Consider the following 22,360-nt stretch of genomic DNA (forward strand, 5'->3'; position numbering starts at 1 on the left):
GAACAACATCAACAACATCATAAAGCTGTTGGAATGATTCATGAACATAAACTGAACAAGAATGAACAGGATGTTTAAGCTATTTTAACATCAAAAACTCGTATATGGAATCAGAATTATCCACAGTTCTGTGTGATTTTTGTTCCTCTTCAGCTCTCCTGCAGAACTCTCTGTCTGATCCCTCTGCACAGGTCATCACACAAACATCAGCCTGTTCTCTTACTAATTTGTGCATCATACAACACTGCCATATCAGCAGTGTGAATTTATTTATTTTCATCAAAGTAGAACATAGTTGGAGGGCAAGTTTGCCCAGATTCAGCTGCAAATTGAGAATCACTACTGTACAGATATATATATATATATATAGTATACATTAGTTTCTTCATTTTGGTCCATGGTGAAGAGTAAAACCAGTTTCTCCAACTGCTGCCAGGTCTATTTTTTGTGACAGTTACCCATGATGCCATGGGCACTAACACACCCCCATTCCATCACAGCTGCTGTCTTTTGAAGTTAGTGCTGGTAACAATCTGGGCCCGGTTTCCCAGAGCCTTCATAGCGCTATGTGCGTCGTAAGTTGTATTTTAAGGTCTCCCGGTCTGTTTCCCAGAGTTGCGAAACAGCCCATAAGCTTAAGGGAGACCTTAAGATACAACTTACAATGCACATAGCACTACGAAGGCTCTGGGAAACGGGGCCCAGGATGGTCCTTTTCCTCTTTAGCCTGGAGGACACGACATCCATGATTTGTGAAAACAATCTGAAATGTGGACTCGTCAGACCACAGCACACTTTTCCACTTTGCGTCAGTCCATCTCAGATGAGCTCGGGTCCAGAGAAGTCTGCAGTGTTTCTGGATGTTGTTGATATATGTCTTTCTCTTTGCATGGTAGAGTATTAACTTACATTTGTAGATGCAGAGACAAACTGTATGTGGTCGCAGACATTCAATGTTGGTTTTCAGCCTTGCCGCATACTTGCAATGATTCTCTGAATCTTTTAATATTATGGATTGTAAATGGGGAAATCTCTACATTCCTGCAGTTTTGTGTTCACAAATTTTCTTAAACAGTTGGACTATTGGCTCACACATTTTTGCACAGAGTGATGAAGCTCATCCATACATGCTTGTGAACAACTGGGCCTTTCGAGGACGCCCCTTTAATACCCAATCATGATACTGTCAGCTGTTATCACCTCACCTGTTTACCTGTGGAATGTGCCCAACAGGTGTTTTATGAGCATTACATAACTTTCAGTGTTTTCTTGCTCCTGTCTCAACTTTTTTTTGCAATGCATTGCAAGCAACAAATGAGTGTACAACTATAAAAACCAATAAAGTTGATCAGTTTGAACATTAAATATCTTGTATTTGTACTGTATTCATTTGAATGCAAGTCAAAAAGTATTTGAAAATCATTGGAGTCTGCTTTTAATTACATTTAACACAACGTCCCAACGTTGGAATTGGGGTTGTAAATAACTATTTCCATTGTTCCTTCCTTGCTTTGTTTGTAACACCACTTTTATTTTTGTTTGTGCTTATTGTTCATCGTTCAATACACATTTCAACAGCACCACAAACTGCAGCCTCCAAACTCAGCATGAAGTTGTATCACAGCTCTCTGAAACTGTTTGAACAAACACTGAACTTTAGCATGGATTTAACGGTAAGATAGTTTTGGCTAAGTGTACCTAATGAATTGGTAACTAACTGTATATTGTTACACAACATCCCAACATTTTTGGAATCGAGGTCATATCATCAAGACCTTGATCTATACTGAAAGCTAGAATGATCAGAGTAGTTTAGATAAATTTAAATAAATGAACACTTTGAAACTCAGTCATTCAATCAGTGGCTTATATTACCTGTTGGTATGATCTGATACATGAGATAACGTTTGCAGGACTGATCATCAAAAACTAACACCAAACAACTTGTACATGAAATCATACAGAACAAGAAAGCATGGTGATCAATTCCCCTACAAATGTAGTCCATCTTCAATCTACATGAGAGGAATGTTTCAAAGCCCAGTCGGATCTTTAATGATTACATGGAGTGTTCATGTGTCCGTGCCCTCCCAAGGAATGGATTTATGCTCATTCTCTCTCAGATCACACAAACACAGACCCAAACCTCTGAGGAAGCAGGCAACTAAACCAGACATTAATGAACATGTGCACAGTAGGCTGCAGAGGACAAGTATTTAGGTCTGAGATTCCAATTTAATCATCTTGAGATAAACATATTTACACGTAATTATCTATTCTCAAGATACAGTAACACATGATGTTTTTGTGGTACTTCTGTAATGATTTTTAAGACTGTTATGACAAGAAACTGAATGAATAAATTTGTTATATAAAGACGGCAAACATTATGTATAGACCTGCACCTCTTTCTTTCAAAAATGAGAGGAATGATGAAACCCACATGGACAGACCATCAAGTACAGAATCCTGTTAACTCAACATAATGACACATTGAAGTCCCGATGACCACAAAACCAAGTCTAAGATTTCCACATAACATTAGATTGAATGAGGGAGCCACAATGTATAGATTTGGAAATGTTCTAACTCTGGCTCACCCCAATCGGAGTATCAACAAAGACACTGTGGCAGACAGCAATGGAACATAATCCCAGTTAAAACAGGTGCAAGCTAATTTTTTGGACAGATTAGGCTGGTTCCAGACCTCTGAATAACCACTCACATCTCACATTTGTTCAGACAAACAGTTTTGGTGTTGTGCTCATTGTCCCCAAGTAAAGAAACAACCAACTAACCAAATGGAATTAAAAATCTGCAGTTTCTTCCTTCATAGACAGCTAGGTATCTAGCTACATCCATGAAAACTGCAACAAGCGGGCTTGAGGTGTGACATGTTTCTCTGATTGTCATGAACACCATCTAGCTAACTGCTCCAAGTTGTTACTACTGAAGCTTCAGTGTTGACTGAAAATGATGTAGATGAGATGAACTGATCACTAGTCAGTCGGTAGGACTGACAATCAAAAATCATCTCAAGAGAGCAGTATTTAAAATGGAGATAGATCAGCGACACATTTCCAAGCATGTCAAGTCATTTTCAGTCAAAACCAGAGTTGTGTTTCTAGATCTTGGGTACAAAAAGGATTCAATGTAGGTACTGTTTGAATAGAATAGTTTCAATACTATGCTGTGTGGTTGGTTAGACTTAACTTAAGCTGTGCTGACATTAAGTTTCATGCTGTCATTTTTCATAGATGTAGTAGCAAATTAGAGATGTGACTTCCTCATTCTTCATCCTGCCTACAGAACTCTAAATAAAGATGCAGAGATCTGGAACCAGACTAGAACAAAGTAACAGACACTGTGAGTGCTAGTACACTCAGTACAAATGGATAAATCATTATCAGCTGTATGCAGGCAGTACATTTCATGGTTCTCCAAAGTGCAAAATGATCAGACACTCTCCCACATTAGCTTAGTAGGAAGACATATTGTTCATTCTAGTTACATACAGATTAGCCAAATATTTATATTTCATACACAACTTTGTAAGGCTTGTTACATTCAAAACTCAACATGTACATACTGTATAGACTGTTAAATGTAACAGTCAGATCCATCTGACTGTAAAAGTTTCAATATGTGCATTTTAAGTGCCACATCTTTGAGTGTGACACCTCAGGGTTAACTGACATTAATAACTCCTCTGTTTGGGATGAATACTAATCAACAGTTCTATATTAAATATGGATTAGATGACTATGTTCAAGGTGAAAGGGGTAATTTTGACAAACCCACCAACTCTGAAGCGCTACAGAGATTTGTAGCTCTGGTTAACTACCTACCTAACACCAAATGAACAAAGTTGGTGACTGCTAACATAATCACCACATCAGTGATATTAGTGTCAGATATTGTGTTTTCAGCTTGTTATGCTGCCCACAAGAGGTCAAAACATAGCAAATGCTATTTCAAAGCCCCTATAATATCTTCCCACACAGATGTGTGAACCTGTGTTGCTTATTTACACCTTTAAACTGCATCTGATTCTCCCTCACTCATCTGTTGCTTTTGTTGTACCCGTGGGGCATCATTTTTATTAGTATGAAGAATCTGGTGACATCACATAATTTTCAGCATGAACATGAACAACGTGTGTAGGTGTGCAGGGCCTTTAACTAAAAGCTTTGTAATGAAGCACAATAGAAAAATATTCAGTTTTATAGATTTCAAATGTTGAGAATGTTTAGTGAATAAGAGAATGACCAGTAGTGTTATTGTACAGAAATGATATTTTTGGTGGATCCTACAGATAAGTGCCATGATACCAACAAAACCAACAAACCAAGCTAAAACTACAGTCTGAGTAATGTAAGAAAAGGAATGTAAACCATGTGAAGGAGTGTGTGTCAGACAACAGAAGAAGGTTGAACATGTAGTAGACAGCTGACAGATAAACAGTGTCTAACAGGGCAGTACAGAGGCACCAGATCAGTCCAGAGTCGAGACCTGGGGAAGAAGTTGGTGAAGATGACGAGGTATATGAGCCAGCTGGGCCCAGCTACTCCTCACTTTTATTTTCACACACACTCACATGCATGCACGCACAGACACACACACACTCAGTCCATCTTCTCTTTGTGAACCAGTTTGGGGGCATCCACAAAGTCCTGGCCATTAAACAGGATGATGGTGGCTGTGATCGCACTAGCAGCCCCCCAGAACATCACGTAAGCCAGCGTCTCTGTCCACGTGTCCCCTGGAAGACAAAGTTGAGTCATTTAGAAACACAATAAAAGCTGTCACCTGCAGCCCCTCAGCTCAAGACCTGTCTGCACAAGAAGGGTTTCAGCCACGGTTTTCTGATCAATAGATTCACTCCCATTTGAATCAATACAACTTTTATACAGGCACTTAACTGATGCTACACAGCTGCATAATGATACAACTGGTGAAAAAAGAGAAAAAAAGATGAGGAGGAGAAATGAGGGATTGAATAAAAGTCTTCTAAGAACTCTGTGGGAGCTTTATGAGATGATCAAGGTAGGCCTATTGGATCAGGACCTGTGGGGGAATAAAACTGCCCCTGGGGTGGAAAGAGGTGGAGCCTTCAGGGTGGCAGCTGATTCCCAACTGAATAAAATTTTTGGTTGGAATGACTGAACCCACCAAAATAACTGGGATGATAACAATTAATCAATGATTGATTAATCATTAGGTCATTAAGAACTTAATCCATCATGTAAAATTTAATGGATCAAACCAATATCAAATAAACATGAAATATGTAGCTATTTATATGTTCCATATGCTACACTCTTAGAAATAAAGGTTCCAAAAGGATTCTTCCTGAAGGGCTGTGGTTCTACCAAGAACAATTTGCTTCTGACAAACCCGTTTTGAAAGAAGTGGTTTGTCAAGGGTTCTTTGTAAGACTAAGGTTTCCATTAAGATCCATTTTCATCCAAAGAACCATTTTTAGAAGACAGAGTTCTTCAAGGATTGTTGAAATTTGGTTTGTGAGGGGTTCTTAACACCATAAGGTGAAACAGTTCTCAGTAGAACCCCTGGGCTGATTCTAGATAAAACCCTTGGAATATAAAAAGGTTCTCAGTAGAACTCCTGGTTTAGTTCCAGATAAAACCCTTGGAATATAAATAGAGTCTCAGTAGAACCCCCAGTTGGATTCTTGTTAGCACCCTTAGAAAGGTAGAAAGGTTCTGGATAGAACCGCCAGAGAGGGTTCTAAGTAGAACCAATGCACTATACAAGGGCTCTCTGTAGAACCTTTCATGGGAGTTTTAAGTGAAAAAATCCTTTTTGGAAGAAAGGATTTGTCAAAGACTGTTGAAATCCTTGAAAAACTCTTTCAAGGGTTCCTTGTACCATAATATAAAAAGGTTCTCAGTAGAACCTCCTGAACATGGTCTAGACAAAACCCTTGGAATATGAAAAGGTTCTTGGTAGTAGCCCCTGGTTGGATTCTTGTAAACATTGTTAGACAGGTAGAAAGGTTCTGGATAGAACCTCCAGAGAGGGTTCTAGGTAGAACCATTGCACCATACAAGGGTTCTCTGTAGAACCTTTCACAGATGGTTAACCTATAGGGACAAGCTGAAAAACACTATATGGTTCTAGTTAGTAGCTTTACATCTAAGGGTGTATGTAATGCTGTCAGAGAATGTGGAACATGTTTCTGTGGAAATAAAACTTTGACTGAAGGGCTGTTTGGTAAATGCAACATTTTGAAGATTTTATAAATATGATTAATCAATGAATTGATCACTAATTTTTCCAACAATTTCAAGGAAAGAATTTACAATTTGCAACTCTAATAGCAACACTAACAAAGCTCAATTAATTCCAGACAAACATACTGCATTTCTGTAACTTCTACACAATAAAAGCTTCACAGTGGTTTACTAGTAGTAAGGTTTCAGTGTGCAGTAGCAGAAAATGTTTGGTTTATATCAGCAAACTTAACACTTAAACAGTTACATCTCTCTGAGGTACAGAGACAGAGGTGGGAGTGAAACTAAATTCCAAACCATCAAGTCAGTTAGAAGCTACAAACATAGTAAGAGCATATCAGAGAGTGAATTTTAGAGACAAAGCTTTCTCTCCACAACCCCTCCCACCTGCCCTCTCTTGTTTCTGTCCACACTAAACGCCTGGTAAATTTTGGTCTGATTTGGTCTTGTACAAAACGGGTAAAGATAATTTTGCTATCAGATGTGGTTGGTCAAAACCTCATATGTAAATGTGCATTTCAAGCATAAAAGCATTAAAGTTTCTTATCTTCGTAAAGAAAAATCCTACCTAATTGATAGGTTTTCTTTTTGTGTTATTCTGGACCACATAAAGGTAAAAAGTCTATATTTACAAATATACTCACAAAATTAATAAGAACATAAAGAAAAGCAACAAACTCAGCTGAGCAGGAATTACTATTCATCAATAAAAGTGTTGATTATTTGTAACGTTTCTATGAGTTACCAGCAAAGCCACCAACAGCTGATACATATTTAATCCCAAATTCACAAATGTGAATTTTCTGTAGTTTAAAATTAATTGTTCATTGAATAATATTACAGCAGTGCAGACTATAACAACCACAGATGATGTGAGTGTGTGTGTGAGATGAGCAAAGAAGAACTTACCAGCCATGAGAAGACAGACGATGCACATGGAAAATGCCACCAGCATAATGATGGGCAGCTGCAGAAACAACAAGATTCAAAGGATCAGACTAACAGTCACATTAACTGCTGCTGCTGATAACAGACAAACACTGATAAATACTGACTGTGAGGAACTTCCAGTCCTTCTGCACACGAAGAGGAGTGGGTCCATCTGACTCATCAACAGCAAAGTTACCCAGAAACAGGTCAATGGAATCCTGAGAGCAATAAATCCACACGTGACTGGACATTTTTCATCATACACACGTTTCAAAAACATTCATTGTCTTATTGTGGCTCATTTCACAGACAGTCTCACTGAAAGCTTAAAGGAGCAAAGCTTGCTATCCCTGTCTGAGAGCTTATAGTGTGACATAAGCCACAATCTGATTATATACAATTTATTTTTCTATATTATATTTTGTCAAATATTCTGCTCTAGAGATAATGTATAGTTTTGTATTATTTGATGAATTTATTTTTGTAATATTTTGGAGGGAGTTTATTGATGGCTGAAGATATTTCAGATAAGATATGACAATATGTGCAACCAAGGGTCACAGGATGGAATCAAACCCACAGCTGCTACAGAGGACACTGTACATGGGCTGCAGGCTGTACCAACTAAGCCACCAGGGCACCCCATGAGTGGAGTTATTAAATCATTATGTGCACTTACTGTGTATGTATTTATTAAATCTGTTGTTATCTTACAGGGATAGCTCAGATAGATCTTTTTTGAAGTGTGGTTATATGAGGTACTTATCCATAGTCAGTGTTTTACCTAAAGTAGGTGGCACTTGGTACCAGTGTAGGCAGCTAAGCAATGTACTGTTGTGGACAGGGTCAGCAGCAACACGTATTTTAGAAACCTAAAAAAAAAAAAATCAGACATTTCTGATGGGAAACTTCCCTTATGTAAGACAAATATCACTGTCTACAAACCAATTAAACAGTGATTTTACCTCACAGAACACAGGAGCTCTTGGTCTACCACTGCATCAATCTGTTAGTCTGTTTGTGTTATTGTGTGACTTCATTGTTTTAAAGGGTTTGTTCCTATTTGCCAAAGTCACACAATAACACATGTAAACTAATAAATTGAGGCAGCAGTAGACTGGTAACTCTGCTGTTCCATGAGGTAAAATCACTGTTTTTGCAAAAGTAGTCTGGTGGCTTTGGAGAGAGTGATATTTGGCTTGTATAATGGTGGTTTTCAATCAGAAAAGACTGTCAGAGAGTATGGTAAAGTTGTGAAAATATTCCCCCCCAAAAAATAAACACAAACTGTATTGCAGGAACCCTTGTAGCTCAGCTGGTAGAGCGAGGCTGTCAGTCCTCTACAGCAGCCCTGGTTCCATTACAGCCTGCGGCCCTTTGCTGTGTCATCCCCTCACACTCTCTCACCCTTTGGTCTCTCTCCATGGCTGTTATATCATAATAAAATTTTAAAAAGCCAGAAAAAAATCTTTAAAAAAAGATTAAAAAGAAAAACAGATATTAATTTTTTTAGGGGTCTAAAATACATTTTGCTGCTGACCCTGCCCACAGCAACACATTTCTTAGCTTCCTATTCCGGTTCTCCTGCCGCTTCTCCAAACTCCTACTACGGATAAATATACTGTGCCAGCACACTTAAAAAAATATAAACTATCCCTTTAAGTTTGAAACAAATGGATTTTTCTGGCACTGTACCAACTTGTTCAGTGGGGATGTCACAGACATCATATTGTACCTGTCTGAATCCATCAGAGAAGTTGTTTTTGTAGTAGCGAATCATGGAGTTCCAACCATCCATGAGCAGTCCCCACCTGGTCCTCTTCCCCGTCCTGAAGGACAAATGAACTTTGATCAAACAACAGCTGTGAGAGCAATACTGCAGAGTTACTCCAGAAAACAACACACATGTTAGTGAACTGGATGGCAGTGAAGGATGTTACAGTACTGTACCTGGTGAAGTCTGTTTTCAAAGCTCCAGTTCCTGCGTACTGTACAGCGCATGCATTGGCATTGTCAGCCCATGCTGGTTAGAGATCACACACACAGAGTACAGTGAGGACACACTCAGAGGCTACACTTTATACTAATCACACAGTACACGCTTATAGTCAAGGACACACAAGACTTTACCATTCTTGTAGATCTTCTCAAACTCAGCCTGCTCCTCAATCCTCTGACCCACATTGAGAACCCCCATCCTCTGTGGACACACAGGCACAGTACACACACTGCTCAGCTACATTCACATCTCACAGCATGAGCAGATCCTACAACCCTTTTGTATCTGACAGACCAAATCCAGGACACACAAGATTTGTTCATTTAAAGGGAAGTACCACCCAAAATCAACACAATCCACTTATTTGCTAACATCCATTAGCTCAGTGGGACTCCCTAAAGACTTGGTATTTCACCCAGGGATGTTGCCTTATGTCCTGTGTCACACAGAGTGTTGGGTGGCTGATGCTTGTTTTTGTCAGCTTGCTTTGGGTTGTCTTCATCACTTTTTGGATAAACTAGCAAAACTATAAAATAAAAACTTGTTTATTAACCTAATCTTCTCCTCCTTAACCCCAGTATCAAACATATAGGAGAGCTCATGCCTGATTGTAACTTCAAACAGAGATGATTTTTATATTTACGTGATCCTGAATTTTCAAAATACACTAACATTTTGGCTCCTTGTAGTGCTGGCATGGCTAACTGTGACTGCAAATGACTTTTACAGTTGATAAATTCTTACATTGATCATCATAACATTATACTGGTAAATGTAACTAAATCAGGGGTGAGGTGGTACATACTGGGGTAGTTTACCGTGTTTCCCCACATTAGTTGTGTAACTGTCAGTCTCATTTCAAAGAGATGAATAAACTGTTTAACCCCAACTATACCTCTGAACTATATGATGCTAAAATATATTGACAAGATGGACTAAATGATGTCCACCAGCAAAAATATACGAAGGTGTGGGATCTGTATTCGGATATCAGTGGAGTATCTTGACCAAACATGCTTACAAGACTCACAAACATCAAATAAACTGATCTCATGTAGTATGTGTGTATTATTCAATCTGGTTTGACACATTTTCCAAGCTTTCAAAATAAACCAGCCTTTACTTTGCCACTCAGTCCAACTTTTTTGTGCACTCAGAGAACAGGATGAGACAGTCATGGATCTCGCTCATGAGCTTGCCTGAAGCGTGCACTGCTACGTCCCATTTGAGCAAAATACCAAGTCTTTAGGTAGTCCCTTAGCTCAGTACATTTGAAACCTTGTTTGCCTAAATATGACCAAAATGTTAAGCATCATAATTTATTCTTGACATTGGAAACAACAGTATGAAAAATCAATCCCAACTAATTCACTTCACAGTAACATGGTATATATTCCAGTATATCTACCTCATTTTAGCCTTTTAAATAAATAAATACATCGATCAGGCATAACATTATGGCCACCTGCCTTTTGCTGCCAAAACAGCCCTGACCCATCGAGGCATGGACTCCACTAGACCCCTGAATGTTAGCAGCAGATCCTTTAAGTCCTGTAAGTTGTCCAGCACATCCCACAGATACTTGATTGGATTGAGATCTGGGGAATTTGGAGGCCAAGTCAACACCTCAAACTCGTTGTTGTGCTCCTCAAACCATTCCTGAACCATTTTTGCTTTGTGGCATGGTGCATTATATATACAGTTGTGCTCGTAAGTTTACATACCCTGGCAAAATTTGTGATTTTTTTGCCCATTTTTCAGAGAATATGAATGATAACATAAAAACCTTTCTTTCACTCATGGTTAATGGTTGGGTGAAGCCATTTATTATCAAACAACTGTGTTTACTCTTTTTAAATCATAATGACAACAGAAACTACCCAAATGACCTGATCAAACGTTTACATTCCCCAGTTCTTAATACCATGTATTGCCCCCTTTAACATCAATGACTTGAGCTTGAAGTCTTTTGTGGTAGTTGTGGATGAGGCTCTTTATTTTCTCAGATGGTAAAGCTGCCCATTCTTCTTGGCAAAAAGCCTCCAGTTCCTGTAAATTCTTGGGCTGTCTTGCAATAACTCCACGTTTGAGATCTCCCCAGAGTGGCTCAATGATATTGAGGTCAGGAGACTGAGATGGCCACTCCAGAACCTTCAATTTACTCTGCTGTAGCCAATGACAGCTCGTCTTGGCCTTGTGTTTTGGATTGTTGTCATGTTGGAACATCCAAGTACGTCCCATGCGCAGCTTCCGGGCTGATGAGTGCAAATTTTCCTCCAGTATTTTCTGATAACAGGCAGCATTCATCTTGCCATCAATTTTGACCAAGTTTCCTGTGCCTTTGTAGCTCACACATCCCCAAAACATCAGCGATCCACCTCCGTGTTTCACAGTAGGAATGGTGTACCTTTCATAATAGGCCTTGTTGACTCCTCTCCAAATGTAACGTTTATGGTTGTGGCCAAAAAGTTCAATTTTGGTCTCATCACTCCAAATGACTTTGTTCTAGAAGTTTTGAGGCTTGTCTCTTTGCTGTTTGATGTATTTTAAGCGGGATGTTTTGTGGCATTGGCATAGTAATGGCTTTCTTCTGGCGACTTGACCATGCAGCCCATTTTTTTTCAAGTGCGTCCTTATTGTGCATCTTGAAACAGCCACACCACTTTTTTCAGAGTCCTGTATTTCAGCTGAAGTTATTTGTGGGCTTTTCTTTGCATCCCGAACAATTTTCCTGGCAGTTGTGGCTGAAAGTTTTGTTGGTCTACCTGACCGTGGTTTGGTTTCAACAGAATCCCTCATTTTCCACTTCTTAATTACAGTTTGAACACTGCTGATTGCCATTCTCAATTCTTTGTAGGGGTGTCATGATTCTCCAAATCCTCGATTCAATTTGATTTTCGATTTTAGGGTCACGATTCGATTCGATTTTTGATTTTTTTTTCTTTTTCTTATAGCACAGAGGCCTATGCCATTTTTAGACTAGTCTGAACAGTTGAACATAAAAAAATAAGTAGTTTGGACTTTTTTGTCCCCTGAGAATGACTTTGTCATTTTTACATTCTTCTTTCAAGTATTTTTTCTTTAAGAAAGATATGTTGTTATCTTTATCTGGAGAGAGAGATGCTCTTTGAGTTATCAAGATATTAACTATTTACATATTTATGGCCAGACAAGGCAACTGTTATTTTTGATTTGTCATTATTGACGTAGTGTGCTGTGACGGTGATGTAACTCTCAGTTGCTCTTGAGGTGCAGCCATCTGTTGTTAAGGCAACTAATTCTGCATTGCTCAGACCCCCAAAACTTTTTCTTTAACGTCTTCATACATGGAGGGCAACACTTTTGTTGTAAGATGCGACCTGCTGGGCATACTGTAGCGTGGCTACAGTACAGTAATCCAGCGTTTTCCACCACAGAGTAAGGACTGTGGTCAAGTGAGCCGTCTTTCGTCGTCGTTTGGTCAAGCCAGCCACACGAACATTTTCAGTGCACCCGTATTATGAAACTTACGGTTAATGCTCCGCGTCCACTCAGAAAGTCAGGGCTACTTTAACACAGAGTGAGCTAACTATTTTACTGTACAGTAACGACACTTTAGTCCATAATTTCAGACAATGCTGGATGCAGTTGACTTTAGTACCATCATGACTACTCATTCACTCAATATCAAGCATTGTTACTGTATCATTTTTGAGAAATAAAGCCTCCAAGTTGCATTTTTGGCTCAGAAGAAGGTCTTATGCTGTATTTTTGCTGTACAGTAATGACACTTTGGTCCATAATTTCTGACAATGGTTGATACAGTTCACCTCACCACCATCCTGACTACTCACTCACACAGTATCAGGCATTTTTACTGTATAATTTTTGAGAAATTAACCCTTTAATATCCCTTTTTTGCTTACATATGTTCAAGGTTTACTGTACAGTGGCTGTACCGGCAACAGATGTCACACTGAATCTGGAAAAGGAATGCATGAATAAAAGTTAATATTTAATCATGATGGACAAAATATGATATTGATGATCATGATATTCAAAGTAATATTTTTTTAGTTAATAGTTGCATCTTTATAAGACATGATTATCTTGCTCTACATATAGTGATAGCTTCACAGCCGGGTATCATATTTTGTCCATCATGATTAAATATTAACTTTTATTCATGCATTCCTTTTCCAGATTCAGTGTGACATTTGTTGCCGGTGGTTCCATGTGGAGTGCCTTAACATGGACTCTGCAGCACTTCAGCAGGCAAAGGCTGATGACTGGAATTGTGATATTTGCTAGCAATAAAATAACACCTTTGGTCAGTGGCTTGGACCAATACTTGAAAGTTTGAACTTGTGTTTCATATTTGCTGTACTTGGATCACTGTAAATGCAAATTGAACATAAAAACTTTTTTTTAAGCAAGAAAGAGATATTAAAGAGTTAATTTCTCAGGAATGATACAGTAAAAATGCCTGAAACTGTGTGAGTGAATAGTCAGGATGGTACTGAAGTCAACTGCATCAACCATTGTCAGAAATTATGGACCAAAGTGTCATTACTGTACAGTAAACCTTGAACATATGTAAGCAAAAAAGGGATATTAAAGGGTTAATTTCTCAAAAATTATACAGTAAAAATGCCTGATACTGAGTGAGTGGGTAGTCAGGATGGGACTGAAGACAACTGCATCAACCATTGTCAGAAATTATGGACCAAAGTGTTGTTACTGTACAGCAAAAATGGAGTATTAGACCTTTTTTTTGGTAAGCAAAAAATGGATATTAAAGGGTTAATTTCTGAAAAATGATACAGTAAAAATGCCTGATACTGAGTGAGTGGGTAGTCAGGATGGTACTGAAGACAACTGCATCAACCATTGTCAGAAATTATGGACCAAAGTCTCGTTACTGTACAGTAAACCTTGAACATATGTAAGCAAAAAAGGGATATTAAAGGGTTAATTTCTCAAAAATTATACAGTAAAAATGCCTGATACTGAGTGAGTGGGTAGTCAGGATGGGACTGAAGACAACTGCATCAACCATTGTCAGAAATTATGGACCAAAGTGTTGTTACTGTACAGCAAAAATGGAGTATTAGACCTTTTTTTTGGTAAGCAAAAAATGGATATTAAAGGGTTAATTTCTGAAAAATGATACAGTAAAAATGCCTGATACTGAGTGAGTGGGTAGTCAGGATGGTACTGAAGACAATTGCATCAACCATTGTCAGAAATTATGGACCAAAGTCTCGTTACTGTACAGTAAACCTTGAACATATGTAAGCAAAAAAGGGATATTAAAGGGTTAATTTCTCAAAAATAATACAGTAAAAATGCCTGATACTGAGTGAGTGAGTAGTCAGGATGGTGGTGAGGTGAACTGTATCAACCATTGTCAGAAATTATGGACCAAAGTGTCGTTACTGTACAGCAAAAATGGAGTATTAGACCTTTTTTTTGGTAAGCAAAAAATGGATATTTAAAGGTTAATTTCTCAGAAATGATACAGTAAAAATGCCTGATACTGTGTGAGTGAGTAGTCAGGATGGTACTGAAGACAACTGCATCAACCATTGTCAGAAATTATGGACCAAAGTGTCATTACTGTACAGCAAAAATGGAGCATAAGACCTTCCTCTGAGCCAAAAATGCAACTTGGAGGCTTTATTTCTCAAAAATGATACACTAACAATGCTTGATATTGAGTGAATGAGTAGTCATGATGGTACTGAAGTCATCGATCGTCGATCTTCTCTTATTGATTTCGATGCTAGAGACTATGACGTAATTTCGATCGATTTCGATAAAAAAACGAAATCGTGACACCCCTAATTCTTTGGATATCTTTTTATATCCCTTTCCTGTTTTATATAGTTCAATTACCTTTTTTTCTGCAGATCCTTTGACAATTCTTTTGCTTTCCCCACGACTCAGAATCCAGAAACATCAGTGCAGCACTGGATGAAAGATGCAAAAGTCTGTCAGGAGCCCAGAAACTCACTGACCTTTTATACACACACACTGATTACAAAGCAAACAGATAACAGGTGAGGATGGTTACCTTTAGTAGCCATTCAAACCTGTTCATGTCAACTTGTGTGCATGTTATCAGGCCAAAATCTCCAGGGTATGTAAACTTTTGATCAGGGTCATTTGGGTAGTTTCTGTTGTCATTATGATTTAAAAAGAGTAAACACAGTTGTCTGACAATAAATGGCTTCACCCAACCACTAACCATGAGTGAAAAAAAAGTTTTTCTCTTATCATTCATATTCTCTGAAAAATGGCCAAAAAATTACAAATTCTGCCAGGGTATGTAAACTTATGAGCACAACTGTATATAATGCCACAGCCATCAAGGAATACCATTTCCATGAAAGGGTCTGGTGGTGGTCTGCAACAATGCTTAGGTAGGTGGTATGTGTCAAAATAACATCCACATGGATGGCAGGACCCAAGGTTTCCCAGGAGAACATCGCCCAAAGCATCACACTGTCTCCACCAGCTTGCCTTCTTCCCATAGTGCATCCTGGTGCCATGTGTTCCCCAGGTAAGTGACTCACACACACCCAGCCATCCATGTGATGTAAAAGAAAACGTGTTTCATCATACCAGGCCACCTTCTTCCATTGCTCTGTGGTCCAGTTCTGATGCTCACGTTCTGATTGTTGGTGCGTTTGGCGGTGCACAGGGGTCAGCATGGACATCCTGACTGGTCTGCAGCTATGCAGCCCTATACACAACAAACTGTGATGCACTGTGTATTCTGACACCTTTCTATCAGAACCAGCATTAATTTCTTCAGCAATTTGAGCAACAGTAGCTCATCTGTTGGATCGGACCACACGGGCCAGCCTTCACTCCCCACGTGTATCAATGAGCCTTAGCCGCCCATGATCCTGTCGCCGGTTCACCACTGTTCCTTCCTTGGACCACTTTTGACAGATACTGACCACTGCAGACCATGAACACCCCACAAGGGCTACAGTTTTGGAGATGCTCTGACCCAGTTGTCTAGCCATCACAGTTTGGCCCTTGTCAAACTCGCTCAAATCCTTACGCTTGCCCATTTCTCCTGCTTCTTCTAACACATCAACTTTGAGGACAAAATGTTCACTTGCTGCCTTATATATCCCACCCACTAACAGGTGCCATGATGAAGAGATAATCAGTGTTATTCACTTCACCTGTCAGTGGTCAGAATGTTATGTCTGATCGGTGTAAATAAATACATGAATAAACAAATAAATAAAATAATGCCAATTTCAGGTTCTCTTTGTAGCTTTATTCCTGAGCTTTCAACTACATCACAGTCTTCATCAGCAGATGGATCTTGCTCAGTTACATTTTCAGTTCAAAGCTTGAGTTTTAAAATTTTAGATTAAGTTTGAGTGTTAAGAGAGCCACTCCATCCACTGATGCTCTTAAAACAGCTAGCAATGCAAAGAAGGAACAGTCATGCTTAACATTTAAGAATAATCATAATAGCTAGTGAGCCTACATGCAAATAAATCCATCTCTAAGAAAACTGAACTCCATCTGCTGAAGGATATGATTGAAAGCTCTGGAGAGAGACAGTACATGGACCTCATGTGGGATGTTTACACCGGATTAACACTCCACTGTGCGACACACACAGTATACACTATGCAGAGATTATCCGTCCAGATGAAACATCATTTTAAGAGTACTGTGACATATTCCTGAGTAAAACAGGATAGGCAGGTGTGTCAGAACATTGGGAAATTTTTTATTTGAATACTGAAAAGTCAGCATGCCATAATCCAACATACAATCCCAAGCTGACATCCTCAAATGTCTCATTTTGGCCACAACCCAAAGATATTCACTTTACTCTCAGAGCGGACTACAGCTGAAATCAGAGACTTTGGACATATTTTTAATGAACATATGACTCAAAATAATTAATCTATTATCAAAGTAGTTGGCAATTAATTTAATAGTCGATTGCAATGAATCATTGCAGCTGTATTATTCATTATAGTTATTATGAAGTGTTACCAAAATGGATGGTTCATACCTTCATAAGCACACGCCATATAATGGGGGTACAATATGACTGAGGATGTGATCTGAAAGTTAATCCTTTCCATCACATCCACAAAGACATTGTTCATGTCATATCTGCTTCTCCAATATATTCTCCCATATTACCCTGACGTGAATTATTGTCTTTATTTTCTCGTTGTTGAATTTCTGCTGAACTTTCTAGAGAATGTATCAAAATTCCCCTCTCTGAATTCAAAAAATTTACCAAAATTTAATAACCAGCAGGAACATTGGATGTTGGGAAAATTATAACAAGATAAACAAGACAAGTGTGAAGTACAGTAGTATTATCTAGGGGCAATAATGACCAATGAAGGCTACACTGTGAAAGTACTGAATTACTATTTCCAAAGCGGCTGAGCAGCAATAAATTTAAAGTACCTGAAGCTGAGACTGTAGGGAGCGTCGGGCCAGGAGGCTCTGGATGACATTGGTCCTGTCCAGGCAGTCCATGCAGTTACTGCGGAAGACTCCTCTTTGCTGGGCCACCGTCTTCTCCTCTGAGTTCACCATGAAGTAACTGCACCCAGAGAAAAGTTTCAATACTTCCTCACAGCACACAACTAGATGTGAGCCCAGAAGAGCTGCTTATTAAGTTACCCATATTCATCTTGTGTCTCAGCGACAGCATCCACCAGGATCTGCAGACGGTCCCATCTCATGTGGCTGCACTCTTTGTGGAAGTCGAAGGCAATGTAACTGAGGACAGAGGAGATGGAGTGAATGTCCTACAATCATACAACAGCCATACTTTGTTACAGAGGTGCAGAAATACATGTTGTCATCACAGTTCTCAAGGAGAGCTAAATGAAAACTATAAACGCACAAACACTGAAAGGTAATACAATCAGTGTGTTCACATGCACTGAGGTAACCAGGTTATAGCTGACTTTCTCCAGTAATCTGGTTTCTGCAGTCAGGTTGGAGGATAACACAAATCTGATTTCACAAAGTATATTCCCCCTGCAGACTGTTGATTACTCTGCAGTGTGCAGAAAGAGATTTTTTCTTGTAGATTTTTCCAGAACTGTGTTTTGCAGCCCGGTCTGTCAGCAGATTTGAGGCACATGTGTGTGTCTGAATTTTTTCCCCTTCAACTCTACAGAGTGCTGCTCTTAGCAGGGCTCAAACTCACGAGCTTTGTATCCACAGAGAACACTGCACTGCTGCTACTGACCACACCACTGGGTAAAGATGACCTCCCTCCCACAGCTTCCTCTGTGCTGCAGCTGCTGATTAATTTTGTTCCATGCAGTTTACGTATGGGAATTTGGTTTTAACATATTTAAGATAAAAATACTGAAATAAAAGTAAAATCATTGATAAAAACAGAGTAAATGTAATTGTAATGACCGACTACATGTATACACAGATTTAGAGAAACCAGGTTACCACAGTGTATGTAAATTCACTGAATGACACCATGAGAGACTGAGAGCACTCAGTGAACATAGAAATTTGAGAAGGTATTGAGTGTATTTGAGTGACACTTACTTTAGCATACCATTGTTCATGCCAGACACCATCTTGGCAAAGGCCTGTTCTAGTGGCTTCTCTGAGCCCTTTTGATTCACCTAGAAAAACAAGAAAACATAAACTGGCCTCATGAGTCTTTGCTTAGATTTGCTTTCAAACTAAAGACGAATAAAAAATTATCCCTTACCAGGTTTAGAATCGTTTGCTTCCCATAGATGAGGAGCTGAGAGTCGAAATGTCTCTGGAAACCATCCATCTTTAAAAAGTTTTCAACCGGTTAGTGTCACATTTTCAGACTGATCACTATTTAAAATCATACACAGAAATATGAAAACACCTGCTCTTACATGACTGGTGGTTTTGCTGATTATTGGTTTTGGTTTGTATTTGAGGTTGGGCCTCTGACTCCAGTAAAAGGGCATGGAGCCTCGTGTCTGGGAATGAAAGAAAAGTTTGTTTTGAAAAGTCATTGCTGTAATCCTACACTTCTCAAAGTTACTTTAACGTGTGAAATATGAGAGTGTTGAACAGAGGGATGTAAAAAAAAGACAAGTTTGAATTATCCCCAACTCACAGGGGGATAACGGTCTTGACTGTCCCTCATACTTGCCTGTACAAATGAAGCCTTTGCTCCCTCATACAAAACTAACTGCTCAGTCTCCACAAAGTTAGCAGCATGGCCTTCAGAGTCGATACCTGTGGAGAAAGCAGAACAAAAGATATTCATCAACAGTCAGTATTGTCATCAGTCCTGTCAAAGCTTCACAAGAGGTCATGAGGCCTTCATCATTTTAAGAGGTGTAAGACAACTTGTTATTTTTAAAGTTCAGATTATTACTTAAGATATACACTTAAAAAGCTTCACAGGCTGATCAATACCTGTATTTATCTACCTTTTTTTTTTTTTTTTTAAAAATCACATTATTTATTTGTTTTTAATTATTATCCTTTACACAGTATCTTTGTATTTAACTTTTTTCCCCTTCTTATAATTATTTTTAAATTGATCTAATTATTCTTTTTTTTGTTTTGTTTTAATTATTATTACTTTTGACACTGCCATATGTTCATGTTTGGGGACTGTTCAGATATTGTTTGTGTACTGTAATGAATGTTCAGTGTGTAAATGTATAAAAGCAATAGATAAATGTTTTTTCTTTAAAAAAAAAACTTCACAGGATAATGGCAGACGAAGACCTAAACACAAACTACATTCACAGTCTTCAGTCACTGCGAAAATTCATTGCAAAATGCAATCAAAATGTCTGTTAGGTGTCTAAATATCTAACTGTAACATTTATGTAATGATGTAAAGCCAAACTGTGACAAGGACTTTAATTTATTTATTTTTCTCATTTATTGTTTCCTTCCTGGATGTATATTGTTATGCTTCTGTGTTTATTCTTTCAAATTGTAAGGAAATAAGTTTATGACTTTGACTCAAACTAAACAAACTAAGGATGAGAGAAAATATATATTTGGTACAAGACATTCTCTGGCGGCTTTTTTTATTATCTGCATAGCCATTTCTATTGCCGTACTTGAAGATGTAATAAAAATGTGTTTCTAAAATAATAAAGACAATGAAAAAATGCAATCAAAATGATCAAAGAACTAACAGAATAATGGCCAAGCGTCAGAAAGAAAAAAAAACTTTACTTTGGCCAAAAAAAAAGCCTATTGAGTTAGTATGTTTGTTAAGGTTTAAAAATACATGATACAGACAGATCACTTAATAAAAAGTTCCAAATATGCTGATTCAATATTCACAGGAAATAATCTGCTCAAATTTCATCCAAATGGCTCGTTTTGCACAAACGTCCTGCTGTTATTGTTTTTACTGTTTGTGTGAACTGTTCAGTTTTTCTGTTGTTCTATACTTATTGCTTTGAATATAATTATATGTAATTCCTCAGACTCCAAGGAGAATCTGACCCAGGTATTAAGAATAACTATAAGGAAATAGCCAGTCCTCTTGTTAATCTTGTTGTTTAGTCTTGTTTGGTGATGTAGATCATATAAGTTTTTTTAAGTTTTTTTGGGTGGGGTTGGGGCTTTTACACCTTTATGTTTTTTAACAGGACAGCTGAAGATATGACAGGAAAGGGAGAGAGAGTGGGAAAGTCATGGCTGCTGCAGAGGACACACAGCCTCAGTATGGGGCAAACACTCTAGCAAGTGAGCCAACAGTCCACTGAGGCATCAGTATTAAATAGACATTGTTTCATCATCAATTAAATAGTCCCTGCTGCAGTTTTAAGGGAAAAGGTTGTGAACCACTGAGGGACCACGTTATCATCTGCTATGTTGATCAGAGCAGCAGAAGCTGATCTTGGCTCGCTCACTACAAGACATCGAAGATTAAACTTGAACTGTTTATAAAAATGTGTTGGTTATCAGCTCCTTTGCTCTCTGTTAGTCAAGATCCCTCTTGGTGCAGTTCAGTTCAACACACCCACCCACTTCAGAGTGGTGCTTCAGGTTTTCTTTTTTTTTTTTTTTTTACCTCTAACATAGTATCTGACGCCAGCCCGGAAGCAGCTTCTCCTAGATATGAGGATCCACTCAAAGATCTTCCCGTTTATACGACATGGCTTCATGACAATGACTGGACCAGGAGGGTCAAGGAAAGACTGTGCTCAGAAACTTATCTTATCTACAGCGTGTTACATGTATGATATAAGGCTCCATTAGAGAACGTTACACACTTAGTGAAAAGGATACATCCATGGACAACAGGAAGTGCAAACTTATGAAGCTATGGAGAAAATAGTGATTGTTATTCCAATTAAAAACATGAAGCACAGAAGCACAAACTAGCATGAATTAAAGAAATGGGCTGAGGGTCACCTCTGGCTGGGCAGCCAGTTCTCTCAGGAGGTTCCCGTTCCACACAAACCTCTGGTCTGCCTGAAAAGCACAAGCACAGGATTCTATTAGCTAATTATTGATTACCTATGAATTAAAAACAAAAATTCAGGCATAAGTTAATGCATGGTTACATGTAAGTAATGGACAAAATTATATATTAAAAAAACACTATGTTATGATCATTTACAAACCATTTATAAACTACAGACAGAGAACTACAAAAACCTTGAAGGATGGCAAGTTTCTATATTTTTCTTACTGTCTAATACTGTTAATCTGATCACAAGTGTCCAGCTCTGAGGACAGGTGTGAATGCACCCAAAACGCATTGAGGACACATTGAGATCCAATTGCTCAGACCACATTCCACATTTGGAGGTGGTCTGGGCCACATATGACCACATTCTTTCAGCAGTGTGTGTGCAGTGTGTCCAGGGCACATTTAAGAACCACCTACTCAACTGACATCCTGTAAGAACATCATTTGGTTCACTGTAAAGCAAATTACACGTTTGGGTTTTTACCTTCACAGATGAACACACTAGTAATCACAATATCCTCACATTCCCTTAAAAAACACACATTTTTGTGAGTTGTTGATTGACTGGAAACTTTATAAACTTTGTTGTCTATGACAAATTCTTAATCATTTGGGCCTTCTTGTAAATTTGGCAAATGTTCTGCTTTAAGTTATTTCTTTCTTTGTGTGAAAGACATTGTTACAATTTTCCCCAGTGTGTTGGCTTCTACTGTTGGGCAAGCAGTT

The 22,360-nt window shown here is 38.5% G+C and overlaps 1 protein-coding gene across 1 annotated transcript in view; it reads right to left on the reverse strand.

The window, feature by feature from the left end:
- Window positions 1-3,084: 3,084 nt before the first annotated feature.
- sacm1la (SAC1 like phosphatidylinositide phosphatase a) overlaps window positions 3,085-22,360 on the reverse strand; it is a 32,718-nt gene continuing 13,442 nt past the window's right edge. The window contains exons 6-20 of the mRNA XM_084739413.1: window positions 21,574-21,633; window positions 21,448-21,481; window positions 21,230-21,331; window positions 19,334-19,419; window positions 19,071-19,157; window positions 18,911-18,979; window positions 18,742-18,821; window positions 17,848-17,946; window positions 17,629-17,767; window positions 9,315-9,384; window positions 9,135-9,207; window positions 8,920-9,013; window positions 7,310-7,402; window positions 7,164-7,221; window positions 3,085-4,762 (exon numbers count right to left, since the gene is read on the reverse strand). Of these exons, the coding sequence (XP_084595539.1) occupies window positions 4,626-4,762; window positions 7,164-7,221; window positions 7,310-7,402; window positions 8,920-9,013; window positions 9,135-9,207; window positions 9,315-9,384; window positions 17,629-17,767; window positions 17,848-17,946; window positions 18,742-18,821; window positions 18,911-18,979; window positions 19,071-19,157; window positions 19,334-19,419; window positions 21,230-21,331; window positions 21,448-21,481; window positions 21,574-21,633 (1,281 nt within the window). The 3' untranslated portion in view covers window positions 3,085-4,625. The remainder of the gene's footprint in view (window positions 4,763-7,163; window positions 7,222-7,309; window positions 7,403-8,919; window positions 9,014-9,134; window positions 9,208-9,314; window positions 9,385-17,628; window positions 17,768-17,847; window positions 17,947-18,741; window positions 18,822-18,910; window positions 18,980-19,070; window positions 19,158-19,333; window positions 19,420-21,229; window positions 21,332-21,447; window positions 21,482-21,573; window positions 21,634-22,360) is intronic.

This window comes from Lutjanus erythropterus, chromosome 16, assembly GCF_056507025.1.
Source record: "Lutjanus erythropterus isolate fLutEry1 chromosome 16, fLutEry1.hap2, whole genome shotgun sequence".
In the NCBI taxonomy this organism is placed as follows: domain Eukaryota; kingdom Metazoa; phylum Chordata; class Actinopteri; order Lutjaniformes; family Lutjanidae; genus Lutjanus; species Lutjanus erythropterus.